Source organism: Tetrao urogallus, assembly GCF_951394365.1.
Source record: "Tetrao urogallus genome assembly, chromosome: 1".
NCBI lineage: Eukaryota > Metazoa > Chordata > Aves > Galliformes > Phasianidae > Tetrao > Tetrao urogallus.
The window spans coordinates 154,233,980-154,253,521 of record NC_136813.1 but is presented as its reverse complement, the minus strand read 5'-3'; the positions used below and the strand labels follow the sequence as shown (position 1 = coordinate 154,253,521).

At 38.6% G+C, this 19,542-nt stretch overlaps 1 protein-coding gene across 1 annotated transcript; it reads right to left on the bottom strand.

The window, feature by feature from the left end:
* Nucleotides 1–2,775: 2,775 nt before the first annotated feature.
* On the bottom strand, nt 2,776–11,091 carry LIN7A (lin-7 homolog A, crumbs cell polarity complex component; the record flags this gene model as incomplete). The annotated part of the gene is made up of 3 exons (XM_079549200.1): nt 2,776–2,988; nt 8,465–8,674; nt 11,032–11,091. The coding sequence occupies 3 exons, from the start codon at nt 11,089–11,091 to the stop codon at nt 2,776–2,778; spliced, it is 483 nt and encodes a 160-aa protein (XP_079405326.1).
* Nucleotides 11,092–19,542: the final 8,451 nt, after the last annotated feature.

The following is a 19,542-nucleotide window of genomic DNA, read 5'->3' as shown; positions in this document are numbered from 1 at the left end:
TTGCTAAAGTTCACTGACATCAGCAGAGTCTTCAATATGCAAGGACTGCAGGACTCTTCCCTTAAGCTCTTTTCCCCCCGCCAAGCTTTTTCTAATGTAGCACAGAAGGCATGCTTTAAATGATTATTTATTAGGATAAGGGGATTCTATTTGCTTTATTTCTTGAAAGTGGATGACATTTATAGCCTTCCAACTTTAACTATTTTCTTTGGAAAAGGACACATGCAAACAATGTAAAATTAATTATGTATTTTGTTTGCACATTCCAATTTGGTTTGATTTTAAAAAAAAAGAAGTCAGAATTCTTAACTTCAAATTGATTTAAATGATAATGTGAGGGTCTTAAAAGAAATGACTTACACTTCCTCCTCTCTAAAATATATTAACGTTAGACTGGAAAATAAATTAAATAATACAAAAATGCTGAGATTAGGCTATCACAGGAATATCTGCCAAACAAAGCTTGGTCTTTTGCTAAAATTAGCTTACTACATTTGCAATACATGCTAAGCAAAGACCCTACTTCTCTAACAGGTACATTCAGACAATATATATTTTATGGAATAAATATATAATATATCCAGTTATAGATTTCTGAATAGTAGCTCTAATAGATACAAGCAATGCCTACGTTTAAAAATACAGTTCTAGGATTCCCTAACTTTACCACTAATAAAATTAAAATTGACCTAAAACTTTCTCACTCTGTTGATGCATAATAAAATATATGGAAACACCAAGAGTAAAAAGCCAATTGCTTCTACAAATGGAATACTTTATAAATATAGTAAATTGCTATTTTCAGAGGGAAAATTGAAAATTATAAACAGGAAGTTAGGTTAAAACAGCTCTACAATATATAGTACAAAGTGGCTATGAAGTGCAACGTGTGAGTTTGATGTCTGTGGCAAAATTCTGAACTGATGCAGTTGTTTATTTCTGGAGATAACTATAAAGAAAGACTCTGTCCCCCAAAACAGCCAATCTTGATCTCCTTAAGCCAAAACTTCCACTGACTAGAGAAAGCCAACCAGCCATTTTGTGAGAGTAAGGAGTGCAAGATTAGATCAAACCATTATTTGGAAGCCCTGGACTTCTCTGTCTCTTAGCATTTATTTACCATGCTGTTCTCATTAGGAATGGAGTCACAGAACTACTGTGTATCTGTGACTGCCATGTTCTGAAAAGTCTAATAATGATAAGTACCCTCTATATGGCTGTCTTAACTACATTATTCTTGTACTAAACATTTTCCAGATGAATTCTGTTTCGTGTTTCTGTAGTTGCTTCCTTTTAATGGAATACTGAAGTACAGCTCTGGTTGCTTGATTACTGCACTCTTGATCGAGGCTTTTTTTTTCTTGAGAATAACCTAGAATTAAAGAAACACATTTCTCAGAGCAAGAACAAAGAATTGAGGAATTTAATTGCTGGCTGTCTCTGCCTGCCTTTCTTCCCCTTTTAGATAAAATGTAAAATGAGTAAAAATACCTTATTTGCTAAAAAAAAAATTTGAAAAGCCTTTTTTTTTTTTTAAAAAAAAAAAAGGAATCTTCACAGACTTCACTGTTTCCTGCATCAACGAAACTGGAAGTCTGATGGCCTACCAGGGCTTTTTCTTCCCTAACTATCAGCAAAGGTCAGTGTCAAGGAGTAACAATGACACCACCACTTGGAGCTTCAGTTTCTCATCACTAGAGGACTTTAGGAATCGGCTGTAGAATATTATTGGTACAAATGTCGCATTTTGGGAACTGCTGGTATAAAATGTAGAGAATCAGGATTTAAGCTCTTACTTTACCACATGCTTCCAATTTGATTTCATTTGGGAGAACAGTGTATTTATTATATACGTACTCAAGACACAAGCTGCCACTGATTTCAGAAAACATGCAACTAAGGAAAATCTGGGCTTTGATATCTCTGTACCTCACACATCACCAGTTCTGACAGCATTGGAAAAGACACAAGCCTCTTGGAAGCTGCTGTAATACTGAAAATCAGTCATGAGTACTTCCTGCCGAACTGGACAGGAGAGGTAAGACTTGTGGCTTCCCTGCACAGGAACCATGGACCGAAGCGTGGGGTTCCTGTAGAAGGACTGGTACAAGAAAAACTTTTCTTCACATATGAGCAGCAAATGTTAATGCTCTGTTGCACTGTAATAAAGGTATGGTTGAAAATATATCAAGCTATCAAAATCTGGTAGTATACTCTTATCACTGCTGTTTCCAGGCAATGCAGATTTCTTATATGCAAGACTTGCATATATGCCAGTCTTGCTCGCATATACGCCAGTGCTGCACAGTGGGCACCGATCTTTGGGCTCTTGGAAACTGGCTCCAGAATTTGTGCAGGCCTTTCATTCACCTATTTTCAAAATGCATTTTAATTGGGGCAGATCACACGGAAACGTACCGAAGGATGAGCTCTCCTAGTCCTCAATGCAGCAAGTGCTTGCCAGGGCTCTCTCCCAGTCCACCCCAATGGTTCCCCAACCTGCTCCAGGTGCAGGACCCAATGTCACCCCCTGGGCCATCAGCCCTCGCTCCAGCCAGGCCGCTGTGCCAGCTTCAGCTCCCCACAGCCCTGCCCTGCCCAGCCTCGGGCCACACTCAGCTGGGCCCTCCCGTAGGTCCCCAGCTGGTCCTGGCCTTGGACTGGGCTGGTGCTGCCTCGGTGCCCCTGCTGCCTCCTCCTGGCTGGGCTTGGATGGGTCCTGGTGCCAGGCCCTGCCCTGCCGAGGGCCTTAAGGAAGACAATGAATACTCTCACCTACGACATGTGATTTTGCTGTGTATTTTGCTGCTGTTGCTGCTGCTGAATGAGCAATTGCTGCTGTTGCCGGCGTCGTGCTGTTCTCAGTTTTTCGAAGCGAGCCTCCATCTCCTCCAGCACCTTGGGAGTGTAGCGTACCACCAGCTTCACGCTGTCCTTGGCCGCCTTCAGGAGCTCCACCGCCTTCTCGTGATGCTCCCCTTCAACGCTCTGGAGGCAAGGAGCACAGATTTAATACCAAAAACGCTGCTTTGATCCAGAGCTCTGTCCTCTTTTTTTGCACTTGCTACCATGAAAAAGCTGTCAAGGTTTTAGGAAATTTTCAAGCTTTACAGTTTTCAAGGAACCATTACAGGAAAGTATGGAGTTAAGTAAGACTTGTACACTATTGTGAATGTGTTCATCTTCATATTTTACATAACTGAAATGTGTTTTAGGTTGCATTACAAACCTAAGTTACGATCCATGTGAAGAGAAGGGGAAATGCTCTACGTGCTTTATGCAAACAAAAATAATGCAAAAAATCCAACTCAGCTCCTGCAGTAAAAACCCAAACACCCTAATTGCAAGGTACAAAAATAAAGTGGAACAGAGTGAACACAAAATCTTATTAACATGTTAGCAAGAAATGAAGAAATTGCAAGTCTGAAATTGCGGTTCCTCTCTTATGCTGTGGCCCTGCCAGGATCCCACTGTGAGTGATGGGTGGTGACAGAGCAGTCACAGAGCTGCGGGAGGAGGAGCACACCCACAGCTCCCAGGGACAGCCCTTGCACTAAGGAGCTGATGGCACTGCTCACACATTGAACATAGAAATGGCAGCGGTTCTGTCGAATGGAACTGGTCTTTACCTGGTTAGCTGTGTGTAATCAAACACTGACACCTGAAGCATTTCAAGTTCTTGCCTAACAAACACATTTTCTTCCTCTTTCTGGAAAATAGTAAGGTGAAACCTGCTGTGTTGCCAAATGCATACCGAAGGGGGCTCAAGCTCTGACTTTTGTGCTAGCATTGCTTGAAACAGTAAATTTCCAAACGGGGGAAGTAATTTGGCTGTGAAAAGAATATTTAATTTCTATCATCACATGGATTGACTGGAGTGCTTTTCATACATGTAGATTGTTCCACTCCTTAGGAACAAGGGTGACATTTTCTAATGGTGTGTGATTGCCCACATGGTGTAGGAAATAGTCCAAAAAACAAAAGTATCTCTGCGCAGAAAAAAACTTACACCACCGAGATCTTCATGTTGATTTTAAACCATTTAAAAATGTCAATTTCTTCCCACATAGAATAAGAAAACAAGCTTTTACTACATGCTGGTTTAAAACTTCAATGTATACCCTGCTATTTAAAATGAGACTATAACCAAAGGCCTCCAGAGAGAACCATCAGCGTTAAAAACATTTGATGCTCATTTCATGCTAAAAGAATAACTTAGCATCGTTATAGCAACTGTCAGATGTTAGAAGATGCTAGAAATGCTGAGAAGCATTGTCCAAGAACACAATGAATAAGAATTCCACTGTGGCACACCATGAGCTAGCAATAATGATTTAGAAGTTTCAAAAACCAGACACAATGCGCTTCTACATAAATTATATACACAACACAATACAAGCTTATCACCATGGTGTTTATCCTCCTTCCTTCTGGTAAATGTCCTTTAACACATTAATCCAAATAATTATTTCAATAGTCTTGGTCAACTGACAGACTCATGTTTCTACAGAAATGTACGCTGCTTCAAAAACAATGCAAGTTAGAGAAATAATGAATGTTGTTTCATGTGATGTACCAAAATGATTATCAGAAAAAGAGAAAACCTTGAAATAAATGTTGCCCCAACCCGGAAGCATTCAAGGCCAGGCTGGATGGGGCTTCGAGCAACCTGGTCTAGAGGGAGGTGTCCCTGCCTATAGCAGGCAGTTGGAACTAGGTGACCTTAAAGGTCCCTTCCAACCCACAGCATTCTGTGATTCTAAGCATCTACTTGATTTTTGAGAGAAATGAATGGCTTCATGTTTTGGAACTGTATGCTCATGAAATTTGTCCACTAGGTTTCCTGTTCAAAGATCTTCAAGAAAATTCATGATCCGTGATGACCAGATTTGCTAGAAACTGTGACTGGGATAAATCTGCTGAACAAACACTACTACCTAGAAGCAATTTGGGGAAAAAAAGGTTTAGCTTGAAGTACTGGAAGAAGAAATTGTTGCTGTGTAAGAAACAGTGAATGTAATGCTCCAAAAAGTGCTGAAATAGGAATCTGTAGATGAATGCTGTGAATGAGCTCTCAGAAAAGAAGTCATAGATACGAATTAAAACATCTTCCCCAGGTTGTAAATGACATCAATAAAGAATTGTGATTTTATGTATTCTTTAAAGGAATTATAAGATGGAGTACTTTAACACTTCATACATACTAGCAATCTGTATTTAATTAATTAATGCCTTTTTTCTTCCCATTTGCCTCCAGCCTTGTTTTTCCTGTTTACAGCCAGTATTTTCTAATTAGAAATGTAGCATTTGACTTCGTTGCTATCCAGGTCAATGGAAGATTCCCATTGACTGGAATAGTAATGATACAGAGCTCTGAAAAATAAGCAAAATGGGGAAACAAACAAAGGCAGCATAAAACATAGCTGTGCTAAAAACAAATCTTACTCTCCAAACTTACCCAGCTCAGGTCTTAACCAAAGGTTTCAGCTGCTTTTAAATCACTGCTATACTTGCCATTAACATCTTCACTGCTACTTGCACTCATGTTTTGAAAGCCCAAGAAATGCTTTTTCTGCATAGCTGAAGCTGCACAACATAAATAGGAAAACCCCTTGGAGTTGGGAAAAGAGGTTATACCAGCAAAGGAAGTTGTTTTGCAGATTGATTTCTCCTCTCTCCGCAAATCACTATGGCTGTGCTGGCAAAAAGCTCCTGCTGCTATCAGTCATGCCTGCACAAGGGATTTCACTGCCTGGATTACACTGGCTGGGGATGTGGCAAGGATCTGACACTTATATTACTTTAGAACTGCCCACCAAAATTGAGATCTAATATTTTTGTATTTTGATTTAATATGCAATTGTTGCCTATGTATATTCTCATATTTCTTCCCCTTATTGCATTGGCAGATTGTATTAACAAGGAAGATTAAATACTTCACAGACAGGAATAGCTGAAAGAACTGCAGACATGGTTCAGGAAACACCAATATTTACAGCATCCAAGCAAACAGACTTGTCATAAATATAAACAAAACAAAAACAAAAACCCAGTCCCTTGCAGACAAAAAAGAGAATCCAGTTGTTACTCCATGTGATGAGAGACAGACTAGAATATTTTTACAAGGTATCTGTAAGCAAACACTTGGGTGAGAAACTAGCCTTTATATATCTATTTCACATCCTTGTCTGTATCTGAACTCAAACCAGGTATCTGATAAACAAAGAATCTCTGCCAGGTATTAACAGTCACCAACAAATGCCTTTGCCAAGCCATCTGCAGGGCTCGGTGCTTTCAATTTCCTTTACTTTGAGGGGGTATGGGACAAAAGTATGTAAGGAAATACCCAGCATAAGGAGAAAGCAATTTCTTTAACGTCTGGTGAAACAGTTGAAGGAACAGTCATCCTATTCATGCTGGGACAAAGAATCTGGATTCTGAACGCTCAGCTCTAATTTTATGTCAATAATTATGAAGTTGGATAACCACCAAATTCTGGGCACAAACAAGTTACACTTACTTCATTTTCATTCCGTGTTCCACTGCTGAGCCGTCTGTTATATTGTACATACTGTATACTATTTGCTTCTCTTCAGTTGAATTCAGAGTTGCAGAGTGAACTAGCACAAGTGAACAATGTTAAATTTAGACCTCCTCCTGTCTCAAGCTGTCTGCAAACAAGTTGCCAGTTCTATAATTTTTCTCTTTTAACGAATTATATTGTATATGGGCTTATTGAGCCCAAGACTGGTTTGTGAGCAGTTGCTCATAGGCATTATTTCAAGTATGAAATTGCAATTCAAATTCCAAATTCTGTTGTTCAGACTCTGAACACACAAGCAGCTCTGATGTATCTCAGAATCAGCTTTCTCAATGCCTACATGCATTTGGGAATTTTATATTGTGTTTTCTGCTACATTAGCTTAACATGCATTGTGGAGCACATTTGTGATTTTTTTTTTGGAAGACTATCACGAACTAGAGGTGACAACAGAGTCAAAGTCAGTATATCTATTTAAGTGAAGGTTCATTATTTTCCTCCTCAGTATTTGCCTCCTCAGTATTTCAACACACTGTTGAAAGTAAAAGGATTTTTTGAGAATCACACATCAATTAGTGGATAAGCTCCTCACTGCTGAATATTTGTTTACCTATGGAAAAGACAGCTGATCAATAACAAAATTATTTCATCTACTTCCAGTCAGTGAAGTTCAGGCAATATACTTATTAAATGTTCATTCGGTTTCTTTTTCCCTGAGACTAAATGATCTTTTGTTTCTTTGTTTTTTATCTTTTTCTTCTTGTTGTGTACTGGGGCTAGGAAGCTTACAGAATGATTATTTCTCTTTTGAGAACAGGATTGTTGATAGAAGAAGTGGTAAAAAGCCTGTCTGAATTGTTATGCTGATGCTCAAGACAAGGGGAATACCTATTGTTTGAGATAAACAGATGACAACATGAAAGCATTAGAATAGGGCGCTTCTTTCATTCTTTACAGACCTGCAACAAGGAGAAAATTTAAGCTGCAGTGCCTGATATTTATGACCGGATTCAGAAATTGCTTGTGACTCCCTTTGGTGTATTTAAATACAAGGTTCAGATGGAGGTTTTACATTGAAAATGATTATGTTTTCATTAAGAGAGGAGTGGGGTGATATGATTGCATACGCTTACTTTTTTAGGAGTTTATTTTACTTTTCCTTGTAAAAGGGAATAAAAGGCAAAATGAAAGGTAAGATTTGACCCATATTATTACAGGTGGAACCTGATTTTCCCTCTCTGTTCCAAAAGCCTTTTATTTTTACCTCCATACTGACATTTATAATAAAACTACAGTGAAACACTCCATCTTGCAGTACTGACTTAAATGAAAAATGACTATGTAAAAATGTGCCTTTTTAACTTACCATACCTGCTCCCTGTATGAGTTCATTTGCACAGATAATTCTCTGGTAAATACGTCATAGGTGGGTGAATGTCATTAAAAGAAATCTGGAAGGCATTTGCCATTGCAAATCAGTGGCAAATGTGTTTATCAATTTATTATTATTATTTTTTTTAATGCTCTGAAGGTCACAAGACTGCATCAGTACCACAGAGGCATCAATATTTGGAAAGACCTGCATGTCTCAGAGGCTACAGAATGCAAAAACAACAAAAGCTGTTTTAATGCTTTTACTACATAAGGAATTTGCTCAATTATCAATTAGAAAGATATAGCTTCCCTGTTAGTTCGGCATGCGGTGTGAATTTAAAATGAAGCTCTTCAAGAAACCTCCATTCCAACACAAATTGTAGTGGCACAAAATTGTTTGCCTCACCACACCATAAATGAGAACTGAAGGTAACTCGCAGAGCTAATTCTTTATATTTCATACGGTTGTACTTTAAATCAGGGTATCAGAACAGCTGTGGAAAATGAAAATCCAGATGCAAATGAAAGGTCTATCGAATTTCCACATACCACTCCATTAACTGAGAGCAGCTGGTCGCCCCGTTTGAGCCCTCCGTGCCTTTCTGCCACTCCTCCAGGAATTATGCGGGAAATGTAAATGGGTGAATTTTGTTCCTTTCCTCCCATCACATTAAATCCCAGGCCTTCATCTGTCTTTGGCAGCTCAACCACTCGCGGGTGTGAATGGCCTTCGCTTGCAGCAAAAGCAGCAACTGTTGCCTGGAAGAAAAAACAGTGATTTGGCTATACAGGGAGAACGCTGATACACTCTGTTGTTCATTCTGCAGGAAGAACTCATCTGTGTGAAAACATTTCAGCATCTTATTCTGCCTTTTTTTTTTTTCTTTTTTCTGATTATCTGAAAGCACTTCGCAAAAATTAAGTTCCATGCCATTGCATTTGAAATAAAGGAATAAGCAGAAGAGTAGAGAATTCAGGTGACTTGTCAACGGTAACTCAGAAAGTTAGCAGCAGAGCCAGAAGGAGGTACTGGGAAGCCTGTCTATGCAGGGGTGAGCATTTCTGATCTACTGCAGTTCTTCTTCACCTTTTCACAGGGAAAAAGTGCTAGTGTTGGATCAGACGATGTGAACTGCACTGTGTTCCTAGCCGAAATAAAGTGGATGAGCTGAATGGTTAACTCTCTGCTTTGCTTTCCAATGTGCAGAATTGGTTATTTTATTCTTTGTGCACAGAAAAATTCCTGAAGGGACACTGTCTTAGGAAGTTTAATTATAATCTTCACAAAATTTCACTAATGAAATAACTCCTGGAACAGGAATACGATTTTTTACAATATAATCTGATTGAAACTTTTATTGAAAAATTAATTTCAAGAGAATGTAATTATAGATAAATTTAAAAAATCCTAGATTTTCATCTTAATTTGGAAAAAAAAAACGCACAGCAAACTGTAAAGCCTGTACTTAGAAAACTGTAACACATTATATTTCAGTTTTTCACTGAAGATGTTTTTTAAATTTAATTACAGATCTCAGTTAAACAAACAATACTTGCATCCTTTTCAAAGTATGTTTGTAGGCCAACCCGCTAGAACAATTCTGCATTACACTAATACTTTTTGAGCATCCTAACAGTGCTTATGCTTAATAGAAGCTAGTAGATGACATGACATAATGGATCGTTCTTGGTTAGGTGTTTTTGCACATGCAGACCTCGTCATCATGCACACATTTAATGTCAGACATGAATGCACTAGGAGAATGCAATGCAGACAGCCCAGAAATAACCAGGAAATATTGCGGTATCGAAACATTGCTCTGTAACCCTGCTGTTCTATATGAATAAGAAATGAGAATGGCAAACACTAATTGGATTTCTCCCCATTTATTATGCAACATAGCAGAAATTTCTATGTTTAGTTGTAGTGTAGACAAAGCGGGATCTCACATATACATTTCTCTATACTGCAGCACAGACCTTAAAAATTTACATTGACCATTAAGTTTCTCTCAGATGAAGGTTAAAATCAGAACAACCTGATGTTCTACTTAGTAAGGAAAATATACCAAAGTTTTGAATATTATTTGCTGGCTACTATTGGGCTTACTTTTCTAAAACACTGCAGAAATCTTTTAATAACATACTCCCAACCTTCATCATTTGATGCAACTTTACATGAAAATTCCTAACACAAATGCATAATGATAAGATCTTATTTCCATTAAGATTTCTGGGAGTCCGTCACTAACTTCCCAGGAGTAAGACCATAATGAAATAGTTCTAAACTGGATTTATGGCTTTTGCAGGTTTACTTGTTCTGCACAGTACCTGCTTTACCATCCAGAAGACAATCTTGAGTACAAAACGATAATGGAAAAAATAAAGTCATGGTGAGTGAACGTCCCTGTCTGGAATTGTCCATCTTTGTGCATCTTATGAAAATATAGAGCATACTACATACCAGAACACAGAATATATTCCTTCAAGTTTGTGTGGATTTCCTTAGAAAATTACCGTTTTACTAATAGCAGTAAAGTAGCTGTCATGGCCTAAGGACACAAGAGGAGCAGGTTCATATGAACAGAGAGATAAAATACTTCATTACAACAGGTAATGCATTAGAAAAAGTGGACTTGCATTGGGCTGTGGATTCTCCTGATCCAGCCACTTGTGTCACTGCTCATCCTCACTACTTGCTCAGCACCTACAGCTCCCATTAATTGAAGTTAAATTTTGACTGTGCAGTTGCTACCTCCTAAATCATTGTGTCCTCACTGGATGAGATATATGCAAAAATAGTCCACTGAAATATAGACTGTAGCAGGCAGACTTCTATAGAATTACCCAGTAGATTTGCTTTTGCAAAGCACCTTTTCAAAAAACATCAATTTCCACAAAATCATTCTCTTTTCTTAAGCTACAGAAGCAGCATAAAGGTTTAAATTTTCCATTATGATTGTTACCTGGGAAGTAGCACTGGTTCTAGACTCTGGGCTGCCACTGATGTCTAAATTTTCTTACAGTGTACACACGAATACCTGAAACACACACGCGCACAGTCAATTACTGGGTCACTTTGGTACCACGTACTTCAACAGTTGCACGTATCCTACCTTTGCAGTGGCCCTGGCTCGGAACTCGGGGCAGCCATTAACAGTTATGGTTTCATGCATGTATTGATACACCTAAAATGTTCACGAAAATAAAATGAAATTAATTAGAGAAGCAAAACAAAGAGCTTATATTAATTGAGACAGGACAGTTTCTTTCCCTCCTAAGATGATGTTTCATTAATGCTGTATCCATGCAGTCACGAAAGTAGGTGTCCGCCAAACTTGTGCATGCTTAGGTTTATGGGAAACATGAGCCCACACTTCCCATGATACTTTGTAGTCTTAACTGCACATCTTCCAACATTGTTCCCTTCAAACCTTTAGCACAACCCTTCCCAAAAATGGGACAGTTTGGTTTTGTGGTACCCAAACACTGGGGTATCCCTGTGACTGATGTGAACTCAAATGATATGGACTGATTTGAATGGTGTCTTTGCCTCCACCGATGGCTTTTTTGTTCTCTGACCTTTCTAATGAAGTAAAGATTTAGGAGGCTGATCTTAAAAAAAAAAAAAAAAGTAACTTGCTCAGCATACAGATGCTGAAGAACGGAATTGAAAATTAAATTTTGGAGAAAGGTCACTGCGCCAGTTTTCATCAACCACAGCTAGGAATGCGGAAAAGGGCTGGCAGTCTGCTAAGTCAGACCTGGAAAATGGGTAATACATGGGTCACTCCGAAAGTAAAGTCTCCTATTTATTTCCATGGAAACTACAAAAGCTTCAAAGAGCACTGTTTTTGATAGGGCAAATTCTTAGCCACAAAACACTATTTTTCAACAGTCTCCACTATAAGCTATGCATTATTGCCAGCAATGAACAAGAACCTGCACGCTGTGCTTGTAAAAATCTGCACCAGTAGAGGTGACCCACAGTTTCTCAGCTGCTATGACAGCATTGTTGCTGAGATGCACCACCCACTGCCTCACTGAGCTCACACTGACTGTTTGCTTTCCATAAATGTTCTGCAAATGCTAATGAATGTCAACGGGTGCCATTGGAAGAATTAAATGACAACCCTTTGCTTCATACATACTTTCATGTCAGACGCCATTCTGTCAGACTGCCCCTCTGCTGCCATCTGTCAAATGGCAACAAAATGTAATGGAATATTAGTGGGATGGTTCAACTTCTATTGCCATACCAACAACATCCACTTCCAGTGGGACAAAAGAATAAAATAAGAGGCGTTGCTTTCGCAGCAGCCCTCATGTCATTCTTTAGAACAGAATTGTACACTCAAATAAATGGCATGAGATTAACACAGGTATTATATACAACTTTCTCTCTGTTGTCTTTTCTGAAACACACTCTTGGCCTCCTTTATATGGTTCTTAATTCACCCTTTTAAATACTTCCTGTATAGAAAAAGCCCTCTCTGCAGGCATGAACGAACACACTCTTTGTTCCATGAATTTGTCTCATTCCTAGACGAAAAACATTTTAAAAATGCCTTGTCGCAAGTCAGCCATCTTGAAATCACCTCCAATAAAGAAATAAATAAGTAAATAAGTGATATATAAACAATTTTTTGAAACACAAATGTGTATGCATACAAACAAAATCTCTCACTCCTCATACAAAACCAGCCAATCTAAAAAATTGTTCCTATATACCACTGATTTACTCTGAGTGTTTTCTTGACATACTTCATCAGGAATTCTGTCTTTTCGCAGTGTTTTAATTCAGGCTGTATCCCTGAGAGAGATCTTTTGCTGGTAAATTATGTTCACTTTTATGGCAATCTTTCCTGGGGTTCTTGAGGACTGCAGATTCAATTGTACTTTACACAGTATACAAAGTATTTTACCTTTCACTGATGTGGTGATACTTAAGCACTAATTGCTGAACATCTTTCTTCGGTAATGTCTATGTTACTTTGGCAGACAAGATGTCAGGTCCTGTAGTTAACATACCTACAAACAACAACTTATCCCATTGATGGTAAAACTTCCCCATTGCTATGACCTGACAACTTGCTATACAGAATCAATATACATATATGTACGTCTCCACTAAGCCAGTTATTATAATACCTACACACTGATGAGTATGTTGCTACAAACTTGTAAATGGAATTAAGACACGTAGCTCACTTCAGATCTCAGCTAACAGACAACTTTCGGGATGACTGATTCCCAAATCTTTTTTGAGGGACATCATACACAAGCGAAGGACAAAGAAGTGAAGGAGATATCAAAAAACAGAAGCATTTTAGAGATATACAATATACTAACTGCTTTGAAAGCACAGTAAAAGATTATTTGCCTTGAATATCATCAGCACATAGGCCCATCTAAGACTTAATGCAGAAATACTGGGTCCACTGAATACGACTAAGGCAGAGGGAGAAGACTGAAAATTTCCTACTTTCTACATCTGAAACGAAATCTTTCTTCCATTGGTAGAATTGACATTGATTTCAGCAGAAGCTGTGATTTTGCCTTTAGTTTTAAAAATATAGAAAAAAAACATTTTACAGTCACTAAAAGGTGTCTGGTTTGCTTTAGCTTTGCACTAGACTATGCCTTCAACTAACAGATTGAATGTACATTTTCAGCATAATCTTGCATAGATCAGTTCAACATTTATTCTAAGTATTACGGTGTAGGAGAATTCATTATATAAGAACAACCACTGTGTAACTGCAGTTATGAATAATTAAATACTTGCTATTTCAAAACCCATACTGTACTGAATCACTGATAATGCTCTATTCTTGATACTTGTCAGTTATCTTACATTATGAGAGGAGATTGTCCGCATTTATTCCTCCACTGGTATAAATGTTGTGGCTGGCTAGAATGTCTAAAAGCAAGTATTCTATTACTGAAGAATTATGACATTAAACTTCTTTGAAAACAGGTCACAACATTTCATACATAGGAGCAGTTACTGTTACAATATTCATTCCTAAGGTAGAATATCACAAATGATATTGTGAGCTGATAATGATACTTCATTTGATTATTATCTAGGTCTAATGTCATGTAACTCCACAGTGTCTACATCCTACTAGTATGTAGCTGACAGGTTTTATAGTATCCAATGTCCTAAAAACTAATTTGTATACTGATGAAAGAAAAAAAAACTCATTAGCAAGTGATTAAGCTAATACATTTTAAAAGAATCAACCAACTCAAATAAACATGAAAAATGCAAGCATTAGTGCTATTTATTGTAAATTATCAAAAGTAATATATTTAGAATGATTATCTGCCACCAGTTATCAGTGATTGTACCACCTACAGCACAGTTCATAGGAAAATAAGTTTTTCATCTCAAACCTAATTCTTTATAAAACAACAGGTCTCGAATATCTGCTTCAGGCTATCATTAATCTAATTCTCCTGTGTAATGATTGCTACATAATGCATAACGTAATTTGAGCTAAAGAAGGATAAAACATACACCTAAATGACTTTCTTCTTATTATCTCAGTTTAACAACCACATGCAGAATGGTTGTTCCATGAAGTTCATTAAACTCTTTCTAAGGTTCAGACTGCTCACTTCGGCAATGCACAAAAGCATAAGTCCACAAAGAAGGGAAGGGAAGGGAAGGGAAGGGAAGGGAAGGGAAGGGAAGGGAAGGGAAGGGAAGGGAAGGGAAGGGAAGGGAAGGGAAGGGAAGGGAAGGGAAGGGAAGGGAAGGGAAGGGAAGGGAAGGGAAGGGAAGGGAAGGGAAGGGAAGGGAAGGGAAGGGAAGGGAAGGGAAGGGAAGGGAAGGGAAGGGAAGGGAAGGGAAGGGAAGGGAAGGGAAGGGAAGGGAAGGGAAAGTGAAATCTCAGCATTTTGAGATGCATCCTGAAGCACAGGGCTGCCTTACAGGTAATTCAGGAGCTGACTTCTTAGCAGGAATTACTCCGTATGGACTCATAACAAAACAGCATGTACCAGGCTGGCCTATTTCCGTAGACATGAGTCTTCAGTAAGAGACTCAGGGCTAGCAGGACACTTAGAAGTCTGTTTTATAAAAGTGGCCAGAGGAAGCATTCTGAAAAAATCCTGCATGATGCTGTGCATTTTCTGCTGAATTCCAGAACTTAAAATTTAATTAAAAGGATTCTGTTCCATTAATTTCTGTAAGTGGTATTCAGTGCTTCCTCCTAACACAATATTACATAATTCCATGTTGCAAGTGTACCAACAATAATGATGCTCAACAGATTTTAGGACAACTTGTTCTAAACAGCAGGGAAGAAGCAAGTGGCAGAAATCATTCTGCAGCAGTGAACAAGTATTCAAAAAAGATGCCAAATCAAAACAAACAAACCCAAGACTGAGTACATTGCAATTTAGACCAATAAAGCAACAGGGCCAGAACATCTTTGTTGAGATTACTAGGGGAAGAGGCAACCTGTAGGGGATATGTAGGTCACTCCAAAAGTAATGCCTCCTTTTTATTTCCATGGAAACTACAACAGAAACAGAGAGCACAGTAACACTCTTTGATAGAGAAAATTCTCAGCTACAAAATGCTATTTTTCAACATAGTCACCAGCTTTAGCTATGCATTTTTGCCAGCAATGAACAAGAGCCTGCATGACTTGCTCATAAAAATCTGCACCAGCAGAGGTAGGAAAATGTTGCCCACACACTCCATCTTTCATTGGCCTAACAGATGGAAATCAGAAGGTGCCAAATCAGGACTGTACAGCGGCTGTGGTAGAACAGTCTAGTCAATGTGCTCCACAGTCTTCAAACTGGTATGGGGCCTGGCATTTCCATGTTGCAAGAGAAAGGTTGTCTTCATCTTTGGCCTGACTCTGGAAGTTTGAACCTTCAGCTCAGTCAGCATTGCCATGTAGTGGTCAGAGTTGATGGTTTGTCCAGGTTCCAAGAAATCCAGAAGGATCACCCCTTTCCTACACAAAAAGAAGTGCGCATCATTTTTACTTGCAGAGGGCTGCATCTTGAACTTTTCCTTCAGTGAGAAATTTACATCTCACCACTCCGCACACTGCCATTTTGACTCCATCATGTAGTGGTGACACCTTGTCTCATCAGTATGTGAACCAGGAAACTGTGACCTTCAGCCTTAAACGGGTTCAGTAGGTCCTGAGAAATTTATGTATGGGGTTCTTTCTATTCCTGTGTGAGCATTCATGGGACACACATGGCACAAACTCTGTGATACTCCAGCACTGCCACCATCATTTCCAATGCACTGAAGCCAATATTCAGCTCTGTATACAGATCTCTGGTCGTAATTTGCTGATTTGCACAGATGAGCTGATTGAAATGCGTTCAATTGTGTTGTGACAGCCATGCAAGGCCATCTGGAACACGGCTTGTCTTTCATGTTGCTGTTGCTTCTGTTGAAAGGCACCACCTACTGCGCTCACCTCTACTGACTGGTCTCCATAAACAAACAGCAAGCGTCAGTGAATGTATATGGGTGCCATTTTTTAAATGTGAAGCAATTCAGTGACACACCTTTGCCTTCCATGCACTTCCATGACAGAATGCCCCTCTGCTGCCATCTCTTTCATGGCAACAAAACGTAAGGGAACGCTGGTGAGAAGATTCACCCTCTATTGCCTTATCACCATCAATTACCATCAGTCTAATATCGTGGACCAATATAATAAAATAGGATGCACTGCTTTCAGAGCAGTCTTTATAGTAATCAGCTCTGTTTCTATGGTACCTGAATCATCATACTGTATAGAAAAGATGTAAGTCTTCCTTAAGGAAGTTACAAACTAAGTGCCACAGGTAAGTAGTTTTAATGATGTAACAAAACAACCTGCGAAAAGATTGGTGAGCTGTATTTAGCACACAGATTAGCACTACATTGATTCAGTTTATTTAGCTTGCCTGCCAAGCTTTTTATTGCTTCAATATGGAAGGGAATTTTATACCTTTTTCTTGGAACAAGTCTTCCAAGGGAAGGAGGCTGTCAGAACATACAGAGATGGAAAACAGCTTGAAAATAACCAGTACAACGAAGTACAAGTAATAGGTTTTACTTTTTTTGATACAGTCATGTAAATGGAACAGTATAAGTGTGTACCCTTGCAGAACTGAGGGTAAGAGAAATTATGATTTACTTACATCTGAGTATGATGATGCTTCTGCCATCAACTACTATGAATCCTTGTCTTCCTAATTGTCTACAGTTGATAGAAAGGATGAACTAATTTTTTCTGCCTTCGAAGATATCAATAATATCTTCATCAGTCATCTCTTATCCTCCTGTGAAGAGTACATGTCTGAGTGTATGTGCTTCATGCAGCACAGTTGGCCTCTCCTTTCTTCATTTCTCTTCCCTAAATCTGCAGTTGATTCTCAATACTTCAATTGTTTTCTGTAAGTCTTAACATCAACATTTCATCCAGTGGGGCTTCTACTTGGGGTAGGAGAATCTCTGCCTTTGATAAAGGGAGGAGCTGCGGTGCAAAGCTGCACAGGGGAACTGTTTGACTTGCACTGCAGTGCTTGTGAACTCCGTGCTTGTAATTGTAAACTTAGATCTGCAATCTCGTCTTTTCTCCTCTCTTTGGTTTTAATCATTTTTACCTCTTCACATTCTACTCAGTACCTTTTTTTCCTTCCCCATAACCTCTTGCCTGTATTTTCCATTCTTAACCCAATATATTTGTATGTGTGTGGAGAGGGATGCATTGGTTCTTTTGCCTGAATAGACTCCTTCAGAGGTATAGGTCAGCACTCAATTCAGGCAGTAAATCTACCACACAAGTGGACAAAGATGCTTTAAATACTACAAAGATCAGGGGGGACTCCTACCTGAATAGATCAACATACAAAGTAAGGAAAAAGGAGAAAAACATGAAGAGTCAAATACAATCAGAAGAGTATGTAACCAGAGTGGAAGTATGCAGACAACCAGGCTACCCTTCCACTCTGTTAACTATTTTTTACCTCTCTAACCATACTCTAGCTCAAAAACAATGTAATGGAGAACTCCCTTTCAGCCAAAAAATCATGACAGCTCAATTAAAATGAAAAATGTCTAATGACAGTATGAATCCCTGACATTCTGTGGTTCTGTGATTACTTCCAGTTTTATCCCTCTTCAGTATCACGTGGAATTTCTGGTTTCATGCCTGTGTTCTGTTTCTTTATCTTCTGTGATAAGCACGTTCAAGAAAGCATGAATACATTATAAAAGTGTATTTTCTCCAATACAGCTACAGCCTCCAGCTAAGATCCTGTCCTAAACAAAATCACATACCACAGGAGAAGACAGCAGTTCCGTGGGCAAGTTTAAAACAGATGTATTTTCCAGCTACCAAGATGACTCAAAACCAAACTGGTTAACATCGTTTAATTTTTAAAAAAAACCAACAATAACAAAAAACAACCCCCCCAAAAAAACAAGGGAAAATTCTGGATAATTGAAGAGAATGAGAATTTGACAAAATATTGGCAACCTTATGGAATCACTGGCTGTGGATGCCATACACACTGATGACAACAGTCAGATAATGATAAACCTAGATTATTCTTCAGCACAACTGTTTGAACAAATGAACCACAAATGCCCATTTTGTTACAGGCTTATGCCACGTGTTTGATTAAACCTGACAGAAGCAGCATTAGGCACATACACACGTATTCACACTGTACAATGTACAGTCTTCATTCTGACAAAAAGTCTTCCTCATAATGAACAATAAATGGATGCCTGAATGGAAGACATGATATATTATAAGGCTTGCTGGGAGAACCAAGAAGTCTGCATTACATAACTTATTTCCTGCAGCTACTGAATTTGGACAACTCATAGAAAAAGCTGATTTGTGACAAGTAGTCTATATTTATGAGCTATTTATATCTGACACAGCATGCTTATTCAAGGTTCTTGGCATTTGGAACATTTTTATATTATATGCTTTCATTAGTCTGTAAGCAGTTACATGATAGCACCAGGAAAATTGTTGGTGTTTACCTTCAAACTCTCACTCTGTATCATGTTCACAATTGTCATAACAATTGTTCTCCATGAAATAACACCGTGCAGCATGTGTCACAGGCAGCAGGGAGGCTAAGCCATTAAAAAGCTCAAAATGAATTCAGTCTCATTAACAACATGAGGAGATGGGACAGTTTTAATTTCAGAACGTATAGAAGAAATATTACAAATGTTGGCTTTTACATTTTCATAGAGGGTGTTTTATTTAAGTTTCTTTCTTTGTGGGGCAGGGGTTTTATGGTGGAAACTAGGTCAGTTTTACTAAAGTGAGAAAAAAAAATCCAAACCTTGATGCATTATTAAGCTTTCCTTAGGCAACAGGAAACAAAAACGAAAAGGGCTGAAACACTGTTAAAAATAAAAGTATAATCACGCTAAGGGTGCAATATTTTAACTCAGGGTGGAACATAGTATGGATGCACAAGTTAAAATGCCATCATATTGTTTACTCCAGCATTTATTTTGTGTGTCTGCGTGTGTGTAGAAAGGAGCAGCACTCACTCTGCCCTGACAGTATTTCACTCCACTCTGTGTTTGCTACTTAAAAGCCAAACAAAGTTTTGGTCCCCGA